This window comes from Lepisosteus platostomus, chromosome 13 (genome assembly GCF_059453375.1).
Source record: "Lepisosteus platostomus isolate fLepPlt1 chromosome 13, fLepPlt1.hap1, whole genome shotgun sequence".
In the NCBI taxonomy this organism is placed as follows: Eukaryota; Metazoa; Chordata; class Actinopteri; order Semionotiformes; family Lepisosteidae; genus Lepisosteus; species Lepisosteus platostomus.
This window is the reverse complement of record NC_142623.1, coordinates 42,590,717-42,606,089: the sequence shown is the minus strand read 5'-3', so window position 1 is coordinate 42,606,089 and position 15,373 is coordinate 42,590,717. Positions and strand designations below refer to the sequence as shown.

Here is a 15,373-nt window from a genome sequence, read left to right as displayed (position 1 = left end):
ACACATTGAAATACTCAATTAAAACCCAAAGAAAGTGAAAACTTGGGTTGCTGGTGGGCCCTCATGAAATACTCTTACAGAAATAGTGATTTTGGTTTCACTTTTAAGGTTGTGGCACATTTTCTAGATGTTTTCAGAGAAGAAGCGAGTAGTTTAAAAATTGCTGACGTAAATGGAGAGTATGTTTCTAAGGCAGGAAACAAGCAATTGATTCCCTTATAGCCTAGGGCCACTCGATCACAGTGCAAATGAGAACACGTGAATTCTGCGGCAGCTCTGCCCATCCATCATCCAGAAGCTGCTTATTCCTGGAGAATTCCCGGGCCACAGAAACCTGGCCCCATTCGGAAATCACAGACAGAAGCCTGGACTACATCCAGGACGCCCGCCCATCATTGGGATCAGACATGTACAGGCAGACACTCAAGGAAACAGAGATCACCTAGAGTGACCAGTCCTGCCGGTCAGCACATCTTTGCAAAGTAGGAGGAAACCAGAGCACCTGGAGAAAATGCATGTGGACACAGGGACTGTATGTAATGAGATTCCCGTTTTTTTAAGATCATAACTTATCAAAAAGTTTGTACACGAAAAGCCATTGTTAGAATAGGATCCAAATCAAACGGTGGTACATTCAGGTACAGAGTCGAATGAATGCTGAAAGAGAAGAGATTCTGCGGAAAACTGCTGCAGGTATTTAAAACCCTGAAGCTTACTGGCAAAGTAAACCCAGATACACAGATTAATAATAATAATTGCGACAACCACCCATGGAGACGAGTGGAAATGCTGAGAAGGACAGAAAATAGGATGGTCTCCTTTACACAGGGAATCATGGGCATCTGGAACCAGCCCCCCAACCATGCTGCTGAAGCAGGGTATCTGGGGCAGCAGGAAGCTATCATCTGGCCCCTAAACCACAAGTATCTGAAGAATAGAGGTGGAACAATTCCGCTGAGGCACAGGCGAGAGGAACTGGGGTGGGGCAGGGCAGTGAACTCACATTTCGACGATGCCCTCCGGCAGGCTGGCTGGGATGTCGGTGAGGCCCTTGCCCCGGCAGTCCACCACGTTGTTGTTGCAGGTGCAGGAGGCCGGGCAGGAGGACGCCTGGGCGCTGCAGGTACGCGGCTCCGCCTGCTGGGGGCCTGAGAGGGGGCACAGGAGGGGTTCACCGTTTCACGCAGTGACCAGGGGCCACCGAGATGAAAACCGGCTTGAGAAGGCTGGGCGCAGAGGGAAGGCGAAGCGATACAGGAGTGGTGGGACGTTAGGCGCTCGTGAGCCTTACGGGAAGACCTGCTTTGCCAGCGCTCCCTGATCAGGCGAGACAGCAGAGACAGGGCGCAGAGCGCTGCAGAAACCTGCTGAGGGCCCCCCAGCGTCACAGTCCTCCAGAATCAAGCAGCCTGTGGTGCTTGAAAATGTTAATGGCATCTCGGTTCTTAAACGCTTACAGTATCTGCAGAGCTACCACCCCGTTCTGCACTGCAGCACACTAACCGGTCACAGAAGTGTATTTCTTTTACTCTTTACAGGATTCATTTGCAGATTTATTAGATAACTATTCCAATAAAACCGGAGGGAATCTTCTTTTCAGGCTGTTTGAAGCACTTGAGCAGGAGATTTACAGAACAGTAATAAGCAGGAATTACAAATGAATATGAATCTGCTTAAGCATTTCTGCTTCATAACAGATTAAAACAATAGACCAAGAATGCACGGGACTGTAAATAGCACCATTGAAATGCAATCAGTTTCTTGGGTTTCATGGTATAATCAGGGGAACATGGATATGGACAAAGAATGATATTCAGAAACATTGAATAATGTTAATGCAGAAAGACTGTGCAATTGCCCAAACATCATTAAATAGTAAGGAGCAGAGAGGCATTCAAGCTGCCACAGAAAACACATATAAGCAAGCTAAAAAATAAATACAGAGCGATATTATAGTATACTGTTGTAAAACAGTGGTCACAAGTTACTCCAAATAATCAAATAATTCAATTACAGTAATTCAGTGGAAATTTAAAGCCTGTCAATATGGAGGACAAACTGATTATAGACTGCAATTTCATTTTGGCTTTGAGGAATCAATTCTTGATTTTTTATTATAATCTAAATTGTGGTGGTAGTGTTGGTAAGGGTATAAATAAAAAGTATCATGAAGTTGATTTATGTCTGTACTTGTCACTGTGAATCCATGAACTGGCTTCATCACTCTGTTCTCCTAACCACTGAGAGCTGGTGTGTGGGGAGCGTTCTGGCGCACTATGGCTGCCGTCGCATCATCCAGGTGGGGCTGCACACTGGTGATAGCGGAGGGGAGTCCCCATTACCTGTAAAGCGCTCTGAGTGGAGTGTCCAGAAAAGCGCTATATAAGTATAAGGAATTATTATTAATTATCTGATGGACACTTCAGGCAGGAGCAGCTCCAGACTATCCCACAATCAAAATACAAAATATACTGATGTGTTGGATATATCTTGGACGTCTGTATCTATTATCTTGTGGACTCTCAGCTGCTCTGGAATTACGTGGCAGATGTGTTGATGAGCCTGCGCAGCTCCGGGTTATTCAATCACATCCTCAGTGCCCCCTGGAAACTGAAGACTCAACCGATCTTTGAGTCTGAAGCCACATGAACGTGCTCTGGAGCCACAGTGGTTTTTTAAATTTAATTTTACTCATGGTCTTGTGCGGAAGGTGGTCAGGCACCAGTTATTTAACCTACATTGCTGCCAGTCTTCCCCTCACGTAGACATACTAATATTTTTGGTCACACAACTGGAAGTTAGAAAAGTCAGAAAAGCAAACTCACAGAAAGGGAAAATCAAACATAAAACAGCTAAGCCGTGTTTTGGGGAGTCTCACATGAGCACCCAGAAGATCGAGGTGATGTGTTGAACTTTGTGTTTCTGTCTTATTGGGAAAAGGCTGTTGTGCACCAGGTGAGCGCTTCGTGACCTTGCTCTAGGGCTCTAGTGACTTACACCCATCTTCCTCTGTGTGTGTGTGTATGCTCACCTGTGCAGATGAACTCCTTCTTCTGGACCTCCGGCACGGTCAGGCCCCTCATGTGGGCTGGGGACATGCACTGTGTGAAGGGGGCGAGGCCTCGTCTCTGCCGCAGCCAGTCTGACAGCCAGGCCAAGTGGCAGTCGCAGTGCAGGCTGTTGGAGTGCAGGCGCCTGGGGGAGGAGGGGCACAGCATTCAGGCACAGACACCCATCTGCTGCTCTGAAGACAGAAGCCAGGAGCGCATCGCTTACCAGAAGTACAGAGCAGCACTTACTCTCCATCGCTGGCTAGAGAGGGGCTCACTCACCCAGAAAGTGGCTATAGCACAGTGTAACGTTATAAAGAAAAGGAATTACACAACATCCAACTTTCTCCTTTTGCAAAGGTGAAAGAGATCAGAACGCCAGTGTGAAGAGACAAGAAGCGAATCAGGATATGTTCTGGAGGGGAGCTCCACAGCTCCACAGACAGTGAGTGCTCAAGCCCCCAACACCTATTTGTTCCAATTGCTCCCTGGGAATGACAAGGAGACCCTATGGTCTTTAAAAAGCTTGAGGAACGATATGGGGTGATTGCATCTAAGGCAGATACGATGGGATTATGCCAACATCAGTATGAGAAGACACTGTGAGCCAAAGCAGATTTCAAAGCACAGGACTGAAGTTATTCCCTTGTAGGCGTAGTCCTCGCCTGACAGATTCAACATTTTCAAGCATAAAACAGGCTCAGCGGGGAAATAAATATGGTCTCTTGTCAATTCCCTCGTGTTCCTGCTCTGCAGAACTCTGCGTCTGCTCCTTCGCGAGAGCAAGCGGGGGTACACTGTACCAGCTCACAAGAGAAGGGCTGTAACGAGCCAGAAGAAAAAACACCCGCAAATCGAAGGGGTTCTGCACTCATTTCAAAGCCCGGCCGTTCAAATGAGATTTCTGGCAAATCCTGCTAGGGACAAAAATCACTCATTGAAGAGAACAGTGGGCCAGAGGTTTAATAGACTTTTCCCATTAAAAACCCGGTTTATAGCTTCCCGTTTTTCCGGATTAATTACAGCGTAGTGGGATTAGAGTGGTCACAGGGCAAAACACACCGCGCCACCCACACTGACAAAGCACAGCGACAAGGTGTGTCTGCATGCGTGCTTGTGTTCCTGTTCTGGCTGCAGTGATCTCCTGAAAAAGAGAGCAAAAGGGCAGCCATCTGTAACAATCAATCTGCTCTCCAGACAATGAAACTGCCGACTGCTCCTGCCTACAACAGTGGGATGCTTCTCCACTTCTTTATTTAGCAGACTTATTGAATGGCAGCGCTGGGATGATATCATTCATTCTAATTGAATGCTTGTTTGAAACATGATATGGGGGGATGTGTGTGATGGGAGGGGGTGGAGGGGCGGGTGGGGGTAGCTGAACTATTTCATCAAAACCTGGAACCCACCTCCTGCTAAATGGATTACAGACATCTCTAAACATTTGATTTAATAAGTCGTTTTTACGAGCAGCAAATTCAATACAGAGATCTCATGGACATTAGAGCCAGAAAATTCGATACAGAGAAGTCCGAGCAGGGAGCCTCAGTCAGATAATTCAATACTGCACAGGGAGCTCAGAGCTGGGTAGCTGAGCGTCAGCAAATTCAATCCTGTATTAGAAAAGGTCTTGGGCACGAGACAGATGGATGGAACCAGTCCAGACTGACGAATTGTGAAGCGGAATTGTGATGTGCCAGTCAGAGAGTTCGGAAAACCACAGCACCTTACGGTGGAAACGTCATGCAACAAGCACTGGAGCCCCTGTAAAGCAGCCTTAAACACGTGAAGGTGTGAGGGCATTTTTTATTTTCATTGTGCACATCCCAACGAGTTTTACAGTACATCTTGAGCTTTGGGGGCCTTCACTTTCAAGACGTCAGCTGCCATTAAGTGCAACAGCCGTGAGTACTTGAGGTTGAAGTCAGGGTCCTGTCTACCTGACGTCACTCACTGCTGCAGGAGGGCCAACAGCAGGTCTGGAGAATTTCTTTGTCAGCTGTAGGTATTGTCAGATAGAATGCAGCTTCACAAGAGGACACCCAGGTAGTCTAAATGCAGGCTGTGATATTCAAAGCAATGGCACTGGACACAACATTCATTTATCAGCATATGGAACACGCAGAGACTTTAAACTTTGTTGCATGAGTGAGCTATACTGTTCTATGTTACTTTTGCAAACCTTCTACTGGTAATTTAAGTGGGCAAAGTCTGGAAAGAAGTATTGGCTTTGACCATTGTGAAAGCCGTCTAGAGCCACGACTTTGGACAGTCCATCTTGTTCGATGGGCAAGTGCGTGTTTAGTTCAGGTGGGTAGCTGCGTCAGCATGTGCGTGTGGCTGTTTGAAAAGTCTGTGTGAGCCTTTAAAGTCCAGCGGCTCACGCAGCTGTAATTTTGCCTTTGGTGAGTAGAAATGAAAAACAAAAATAGCAAATACTGCAGACCACATGCTAATAAAAGCAGACCTAATGCAGTGTCTAAGTTAATACCAAGAGGCTGAATACACATGGGAAGACTTATTATTATTGATGGCAGTTGAATTCAGAGTAAATGTTCTACGGCACAAAAGAAAAACATGTAACATTTGTTAGCAATAACAACAACATTTTAAGCAAACAAGCCCGCAGTTTTAGTTTCTATGCCATGGAACTGGAATGTGAGCGATCTGTTTATGAAAAATTGCGTAAGAAAGAGTGAGAGACAATTATATAGTTTTCTAACATTACACAGATGGTAAGGTCAACTGAAATTATAAGTTGTGTAGAAAGCCTATTCATATAAAAACTTGTTAACTCTAAATAAATGTTTGTCCAAACATTAATAGCATTGCACTGTCAAGCTGTAGTCAGGATTTGTTATATAACATAAGGTTATTCTATTTAAAAATTTCCATTCTAAAATGTAGGTTTACTTAAACCTAAAAGAGGAGTTTCTGTTGTTAACAACTTAATATTTTTATTTTAAAAAAGCATATTGACAATATTTTCCATCCCATTAAAAGAGAATAAACTGTTTTTGTCGAGTCAGATGAGGTTTTTCTGCCATGAGATGGAGAACTCCAGTCTTTAAGGGTGACAGGATCACCTCTGATCAGAATTACTTAATTGGTCTAAACAAACTGAATTCCTTAAACTGAAACAAACACCTAAGGAGTAGTGGTTAGACCTCTGCTCTCCTGACAGCAATGTGGTCCGTTCACCTCCTTTCTGCTCTAATGTCCTTCTCTCAAAGCAGTTGTACGAATGATTGGTGACGAAAAACTAATGGAAAAATCTTTGGAACTGTAAATCCTTTAACAAGTGTAAGTCACACCGGAAAAAAGCATCAGCCAAATAAATGCAGGAAGTCAGTTTTGATGGAAACCAGCTCTTTGTAAGGTACTGAAAACCAGCACAACTACACCCAAGGTGACACCCCATCCCAGCAAGTGTGGGGCTCGGCAGAGGATACTCACAGCGTGCGCAGTTTGGGCATGTGGTTGAAGCTGGAGAGGGGAATGAGGGTGATGTTGTTGTTGTTGAGGGTGCTGAGAAAGAGAGAGAGAGAGAAAACCGCAGTAAATAAAACCACACGTGAAATAGGAAAGACGGCGGAGTGTGCCGAGTGTGGAGAAGAGTCCAGATGTGCGAGGAGCTCGGACTGCCCCAGATACCCTGTCGACACACAGGGCTTGAGCACAGGGGCCGACACAGCTCACACAAACGCACAGACTCGCGCCCCCTTCCTCGACTTGCACTGTGGGGACCTTCCCAGGAGAGAAAGGGAATACACCTGTTAACACCGTCTCGCCTGACATTCTGTGCAACCAGCACCACACAAAACGTTCAGCTCATCAATCAAGTAAAAAAGTGCAATATAAACATCACATTTGTATAAGGGTGAGAGGAAACGGGCAGTGACAATAAGGATTATTGACATGAAAAACAAAACAGACTGAAGTTATAATGTATTTTTACCTTCTACTTTGAATTGGTACAAAATGTATAACTGACTAAAACTTTCAATCGATTGTAATCAGTTGTATCTTACACTTTTCAGATACAATGTGTAACATTATGTCATGTTTTGTGTCACTTTGTTCACATTTTTTTCCTGGGCTCCTGGCGGGGCCAGTGGCAAACAGGAGCCCATTCCAGAAGCACAGGGCACAGGCCGGCTCTACATGCTGGATGGGACACTGGTTCATCACACTGTTTAACCCAGCCGGCAGCATGTCTGTGTCTGAGGAAACCAAAAGACCCAACGTGAACCCATACAAAAATGGAGGCAGCACTTTTCATTTCGCTTACTCATAACACATGAGAAGTTTTAATTCAGAAATATGGCTCATCAGATATAGACACGGCATGCTTTTTACCAGCACTGATACAGAAAGGAACCACAGAGTCCACTGTGGCTGTAACTCCTTTAGATCATGTGGACTGCAATAGGCAGTTTTGCTCCTTATCAATGCACTGTGCTCTCCACAGAGACAATCAGGGAACCTGAAAATAGCATAGTAATGTTAATAACAACCAAGTATTAGGTCGTTAAATTTTTATGCGTTTGCAAATATAATTCTGTTCAGTGCTCCCTATTATCTCAAAACGTTTTCCAGCACTGTGACATTCATGCAGGTCAGCGGAAGGAGTCTGCCATGCATCAGTTTGGGCTGTGCAAGCAGTGTCCTCCCAGGTGTCTCTCCAAAGGAGGACCCCCAGTTCGATACGCAATCCCCACCCACTCTCAGACAGTGCAGGCCTGAGCAGAACTGTACCGGTGGCATTCTTTCTGCTTCATATGAACACAGAAACTATTGCAAATGAAGAAATCATTGAACATTTAACCCCAGAATGCAATGCTTCACAAAAGGGCTACAAAACCAGACCAGGAAGCAGAGATTCAAAGACAGTGAGCACTTGTAAGTCGTGAACCCGTGGAGCATATTGTTTCTGACACAAAGTGAGCTCAGGGAGTGCGTACTGCCAAGCTAAGGAAAGCGGAAAGAGAAGACTGCAGCTCCTATTTCCTGCTGCCTGCTCTTTTTAACACTGTCATTTCATCAGCCCCTGGTGTTGTGGTGCATGTAATGTGAATGGTGTATGTCCATAACAGCGTGTAATTGGCTCTAACACAACGATGTTATCTGCAGCATGTGCGGCCATAATTGCGGACAGCAGTCATCTGCCTTCCTGTCCAACCAGCAACAACTCTGATTAGAGCTACTTAGCAAACCTTAATCTTGTAATCGCTGGTGCCCCTGTCAGGCCAGCCCTGCCGGCAGAAAGGCACTGTGCACTAGGTCTCTCTCTCTGGGGCTAAACGGTGGAAATTTGACTTGATTTATGGCTTTTCAGTTCTCTAAGAAAGTCTGAGAGTGAAAAACAGCAGATCTGTTGCAGACTGTAAGCCAGATGAAAAGGGCGTCTGGTTACAGACGCTTTGCCTGTTTTCCCTTTGCTATTGACTGGGAGGATCCCGATGACCAGTTTTCAGATGCAGTGATGCGTAACGGAGAGCAGAGATGACGAGGACCGCATGACGCAGCCCAATATTTCTGACCAGGCCTGGGTTTGTACCACTGGAAAAATCCAGTCTAGGCCAACAGCAGCGTCTTAATATTGCGCCAAATTAAAAAAAATTAAATTAAATAAAAATTGCCATAGAAACACAATATACTTGAGCCTTGTGGAATAATTTGTTAATTTGCATTCGGAAGTGAGGACACTGAAAAAAAACACACATGCCCTGTATAATACGGGATGGAAAATCATTATTAACTGTTATTTTACAAATACTATCTAACCAAGCAACCTCCAATAGCACCACTCAAGGCAGACACATTGGAGAGCAAGCTCATTGCCTCTGCTCTTCTGGTTTGCTGCCACATCGGCCTCAGTCGCCCCCACCCGCCTTGCCGAGGAAACAGGGAGGGATGAAGAGCAGGCGGAGAAGACTCCGGGTGGGAACGCTGGAGAAACACCCTGCCAGAGCCCTCCCACGGGGCTTTCTCCAGGGGCAGCGGAACTGACAGAGCGTTTTCCGAGCGGAGCAGGGAGATGAATGGGATATTTGCCAGGGGTTCGTCTTTATTTGCTCATCTCTGGGGCCAGGTGCCTGCAGTAACACAGCAGAGAGCTGGAGACGAGAATCTCCGAACTGCAGTGGGGCCCCGGGTGTGCCCTGCTGCTACCCTGTCAGGCCTTCAGCGATCGCCCACGCTCACACACAAGTCTACAGTAGTACTGCATCTGCGGGACAGGGGTTTATATCATCAGGAAGTCCTGTTTGTTTGCAGAACATTACTTTCTCTGCTCACTTCCACTCTTGGTCTCAACTTGGATGACCTTAGTCTGAAAGATTGTATAAATGCATGCAGAGTGGTCTGTTGCATATCGAACCACGTTTATGTAAACCTTTCAGGTGTTGTAATATATACACCAGTGTCCTGCTGCACATATTTGTAACCCTTGACATTTATTTGAGGGTATGGGGCTTTCAATGACACTGGCCTTAAATGCTGTCTAGAAAGCAAAAACAACGGCGCTGTGTCTAAAATAAAAAAAAAAAACAAGTAAACATAGCAACAAAACTGAAAGAAACACATTAAGGGTTACTGTGGTGAAAGAAAAGTGTAGAATGTGATGGACTGACTCCTTCACTCTTCGTATAATAAAGATAGCTGCATAGCCTCACTGCAGGATGAGGTGGCAGATAAACTGGAACCAGGGACAACATGAACATAAGAGATGAAAGATGTTAAACCTAATTTGGAATGCACATCCATTGGCTCTCTATTTGTCAAGGTCAGTGCATTTTGTCATAGTTTTTTAGATGCAACTTGAAATCAGAATTAGAAATATCTTGCAAACCGCAAACAATGTTCCAACATGAGGTCACCTTGTGATCTTTGCAAGTGTAAGCTTTGGGCCCAGTGCTGATGATGTCATCTGAACCCACTGTGTGGGCTTGGCGAATAAGGCCATGGCGACTGCTTTAATCAATTCCATGGTGACATGTCACACAGATTACGTGGGTCCTATAGTGCACTTAAGTTTTCTTTCCCTTGATCAGATTTTCTTTTCGAAGACGTAAGCTGATAACTCTCCCCCTGATTTTCCCTCTCCTGAATGTTGGCGTTGTGAGAAGAAAGCTTTCCCACACTTGTCATGCCCCGTTTCCTGAACTCAAGTACTCTTACTGCCTCTCCAGGCCCACTGACTCTCATTAGAGCATTAAGAACTGGGCCTCTAGGTACACTGTTGCAAGAAGACAAGAAGTCAGACCTTTCATTTCAAGGATTATTTCATCTGAATGAAAAAAGGACCAGCAATCAGGCCCTGAAAAGCCATCTGTGTGAGGTTCTAGTTCTGTAAATGTCCCGTACTGGAAAACAGCTGGAGCAGTCTTGCCTTGTTATCCTCAAACCTAGATTTGTGCAGATTTGGAAAATGTGAAAGCTGCTGTCTTGTCTAATGCTCTGCCGTGCCACAGCACACTTGGCAATGTGAGTGCAAATGATTATTCAGGTTTTTTTTTTGTTGGTGGCAGGGGGTTATTTTACAAATGCTTTGTTAGAATGTGTGTGGATTTCCATCTGTTTCTGACATCAGGCAATTCTGGTTTCACAAACAAGTTACTACTTTAATCAGAAAGCTTTGAGAATTTTATCAAGACCGACACATGAAACAGTGGGTCAGTGAAGAACTCCTAATCACTCCTGACCTGACACAGTCCTAATTGGCCCCTAAGGATTTCAGGGTCTGATCTTGATTCATAAATGATGAGCCACCATGGCTGCTGTCACCCCGACCACCTGCCAGAAAAAGGAAGCTGGGTAATTAAATGGGCAGATCGCTTTGTGCAGCTCTGCGTACGTCAGGTCGCCCTCTATCTGTGTGTATCTTGGGCCATGTTTCTCAGAAGGTGGCCTGGTTTGTTTTCTGTACAGGAGAGGCATTACATGTTGAGCGAACAATTCTTCTCAGGTCAGGTATCCTTCTCAGCTCGTGGCATGAATGGACACCATACGACACTGTCCCCTACAAATCACCCTCCGTCCACAGCAAGGCCTGGGAACAAAGCAGCTTCTGCCCCCAGTTTTAGAAGAAACAGTATTACCCGGTCTGTGCAGGCCAAGCCACTTCACAATGCTTGTGACCGAGTGGCCAGCCCAGAGGGTTTGAGAAACAGTGCTGGGTTTAGTGCTGGGGGGCATGAGATAGACTGGCAGGTACGTTATCACTTCCCCTGTTCTTCACTTGAAGAAAATGAATAAGGCGACTATTAACATAAACATTTAAAAAATGTTGTTCTTAAGCTCCTGAAACTCCCCAGAAGTGAAAGTAGAGTGTCAGACCTTTCAGAGGTAGAGAAAGCTATCGCCATGCTGCCTTCAGGGGCTTGATGACAGGAGAGGAGTTACCCACACTCGGGCTCTTTGCTCTCAGACAATGGACTGGGTGAGGCAGATCTTGGTAAGACACAGTTCCTCATTCCGCATTTAAGCAAGGTGCTCCCCAGTAGTCACCAGTGGGAATCTGCTTTCAGACTGCACAAGGGCTCTGCACACTGCCTGAAAGTAACATCCGGAGTGGACTTGAACAGGAAGCGACTGTGACACCACTGCGTTTGTTGTGAGGTTGTGAGCTGTGGCAGCATCCGCGACTGAGGACGTTCAAAGTAAATGAGCAAAGTGGGCCCAGATGGGAAATAATTGCATTCTGAAGCTCAAAACTCTTACATCGTTTATTTCTGAGTGAGGTGGAGAGCAAAGTGTCGTCTTTGTCCTGTTTAGGTACTTACTGGGGCTGAAACAGAGCAGCTCAGACATTGCTCTACTTGTTTTAAGAATTCCCACGAGAGAACTCTATGCGCAGTACCACCTAAGACACCAGTGTGGAATGGGTCTACTGATCAAAAACCATTTGGGGATGTTTAAAGCTTATCAACATTTCCAATGTTTTCTATCATTAGCATTTACGGTTGAGTCTGGGGACAGGCGATCTGTGACTGAGAACGGTCACGTGTGTTCACATCTCTACGGCAGGGGTGTCAGAGCCAGAAAACTCCAGGAAGGAGAGGGGAAGACAATTAAGCTCAGCAAATCGAAGTCTGTTCAGTACGACATTCCCAGATGCAGACTCCCCAGGCCATGAGCACTAAGAGCAAAAGAGCTGACTGTTGTGCCACCGATGAGGCTATCACCACTCAAATGAGGGCAGATCTCAACTAAGATCTGAATTTTCTGAGGCGTCTGGGGGAAGCTGTGATTAATTGGTCACTCTCTGTCCATCGCTGTGTTGTTAACTTCCTTCTCTGTGAGCCACAAAATGCTCAGTGCAAATATGACTCCAGTATCAGAGGTCAATGGTGAAGTGGCAGGATAATTTCCTGTGCTTCTAAACTGGCTACTTCAGCTTAACGAAGTTAAGCCTCCATGTTCCTTTAGCCCAGAGCCTCTTCCGTGTCTCTCTGCCTGTCTCCCGGCGGGCGAGCCCGCGCCTCAGTGCAACTTCTCAATCAAGGCAGGGGGGACGGAGATTGATGTGGCCCAGGGGAGGCAGGCTGGTGTCGGAAATTAAAAATGCATGGAATACCTGATTAGTGGAGGTCAGTGCACAGGAGCTGCAGGAATGCAATGCAGCTTCCTTCAGCCTCACCCGGTGATCATCCGTTTCTCAGAGCTTTGCTCCAACTTCCGAAAATCCAGTGGAAGCAAACAGGGACATGCACAGACACATATATACAGTATATATATGCTCCCACCTCCCCTGCACTCCCGGCTTTTGTTCTCCCAAGCTATATAATCTCTTCTGATTTCCCTGTCTTTCTCACACCCGAAGAAGGCTCCACTGCCGAAACATTGCGTTTCCTTTCTTCTCTCTTCAGCATGGAATACACCTTTACTTGTTCCTATACAGTACATATGCCATCATGCACCTACTGTGCACAAACAGATTAGGATCTTCATGCAGATCTCCACGACAACAGGGGCCTTTTAGGGAGGTCAGGCTCTTTTGGGGGATACGGTGGATATTAGCCAAGGAGTCTTTTACGTGTTTTTTTTTTAAAGCCAAATGGAATTGAGATCCAAGATCTGTGGTAAATATTTTGCACGTAGCAAAAAGCAGTAGGTTTAAATAAATCATGACTTGAACGCTGCTGTAATACAAAGGTGTTTCGGTGTGTTTCGGCACAAAATGGAAACAAACGCATATTACAGACCTTTTTCATCTAGTCTAAGAGAGACATTTAAGAGGGAGAGTAACATATTTTATGCGCAGAAGCCCATGAAACACAACCAGTCTGTAATATTGTGGCAGTTCATGAAGGTTAACACTCACAGAGGTCACACAGTTTGTTCTTGTATTATCTTAGTAAAATTGGACTACGAACAAGATAGTCAGGTTGAAAAATGCTACCTCCTGCATGCCAACTATTTAAAACTTACAAAAGTGAAACGCATGGCTCCCTGTTCATCAACACTAAAAACTGACTGGAAAACAAATGAGAAAATGGCTAGATTGGCTTCACTACACCTAAGGAACTGTCCACTCACTCATATTCTCTTCTCCATCTTCTCCAAGACCCAAGCTACGATACACAAAACGCTGAAAAATGTCCCCTTACATTCCAAACAAATAATAATAATAATAATTGCTTATACTTATATAGCGCCTTTCTGGACACTCCACTCAAAGAGCTTTACAGGCAATGGGGATCCCCTCCACCACCACCAGTGTGCAGCCCCACCTGGATGATGCGACGGCAGCCATAGTGCGCCAGAACACTCCCCACACATCAGCTATCAGTGGGGAGGAGAGCAGAGTGATGAAGCCAGTTCATAGATCCATCTGATCCAATTGGATCCATTTGATCTATGAATTTGATCTATGAATCTATTAATTTTGATTCTATGAATGAATGTAAAATCCATTTACATTCATTGCTTAAGAACTCAGATTAAAATGCTACTGTTGTCGTACAGTTTACTTATAAACAGCTCAAGGTCATGGTTCATTTTAAATAAGCTTCTTAAAGTGTGAAGAAATGACAAAAAAGCTGTTTGAAGTCAGTGGAATATTTCTAAGAGTTTTTTTAAGATACATAAGGAACCATTGCATTTGGAACTACAGACTCAATTAGATTTTGGGCTGAAAGGCTAGAAAAAGTCCTAAAGCAAAGGACTGCAGCTGAAGCTGTAGTAAGAAATCTCTCTCCACACTGTGTGGACACTAGGGGGCGCAAGGGAACAGCTGGGTCACCACACCTGAAATGCACCATTAAAGGGGATTGCCTGAGATGAAAGCTGAACAAAACCTGCTGTAGACACTTGCCTTTTTACAGAAAACACTCAGAGCTGTACTGGGGGAAAGTTTTCTACTTCCAGAGGATCAATCAAGATATTCTCTTTGATTAAGACCAAAGGGAAACCCCCATTACCCCCTCCACCTCAAAAATCCTACTCCTGCAGGAAAAAGCGTTCACTCTTGCCAGACGCCAGCAGCACAGCCCACTGGGGAAGAGAGGTCAGCTGATAACAGCTGAACAAGAGAGGAGGCTGATTTGCAGACACTTTCCAACAAACTTTGAAGTTGGCTTGAGAATATCCTTATTGAAGTGTGTCTTTACTGTCTCCTGTGCTCTCTTCCTCGATTTCATCATGAATAATGGAATAACTGGCAAGCAGGTCATGTTATTCAATGTAATGCAGAGATTGGAGTGCTCATTCCTGTGCTCTTCTTGCTGTTTTGTCATCCAACTGGGCACTTTCCTCTGACAGCTGCTGAGCTCTATGGGTCTAACAGTTGACATAGATCCTCAGATTAGATCCTTAGAGAAGATGATAGTAGTGTATTGAATTATCTCTGTTTTGGTCTGCTTTGGTCACTGTTTTAAGTTGCTACAAACCATAAGCTGCCAACACTTTTTAATAGTCTGAAATACTGCATGAACAAAGATTACTACAATCACAGGTGATTAAAGTAAAAAAAGTAATATACAAAAAAATTTGGGAATTGAGGTTTTTCAGCCAATGTGTTCACAAATTTGAGTTACGGAAATCCTAGCTGTTCACAGCTGAATAATACACCTTTGAACTCTGCAATGCAGGAAGCCAGGACTTAGGGTAAAACAGAAGAGCAAAGGCATATCAAACATATGCAAACAAAACTGTGCCATTCGAACAGAGTGATTTCAACAGGACAAAGATAAAGAAAATAAATGCTGAAGTCTGTTCCTTCTAATTACTGAGTGCCAAACACATTGACAGCTGCCGTCTAGGGAGGGAATTCTTCATATTGGGTCTTTACATCAGGAAACACACAGAGAGAGTCACCT

General features: G+C 45.0%; 1 protein-coding gene across 3 annotated transcripts in view; it reads right to left on the bottom strand.

Moving 5' to 3' along the window:
• Window positions 1–15,373, bottom strand: part of slit3 (slit homolog 3 (Drosophila)) — a 181,783-nt gene that overhangs the window by 47,022 nt on the left and 119,388 nt on the right. For all 3 annotated transcript variants that reach the window (XM_088604744.1, XM_088604745.1, XM_088604746.1), the window contains 3 exons: window positions 6,507–6,578; window positions 3,032–3,195; window positions 1,004–1,148 (listed from right to left, as the gene is read on the bottom strand). In XM_088604744.1, the coding sequence (XP_088460870.1) occupies window positions 1,004–1,148; window positions 3,032–3,195; window positions 6,507–6,578 (381 nt within the window). The remainder of the gene's footprint in view (window positions 1–1,003; window positions 1,149–3,031; window positions 3,196–6,506; window positions 6,579–15,373) is intronic.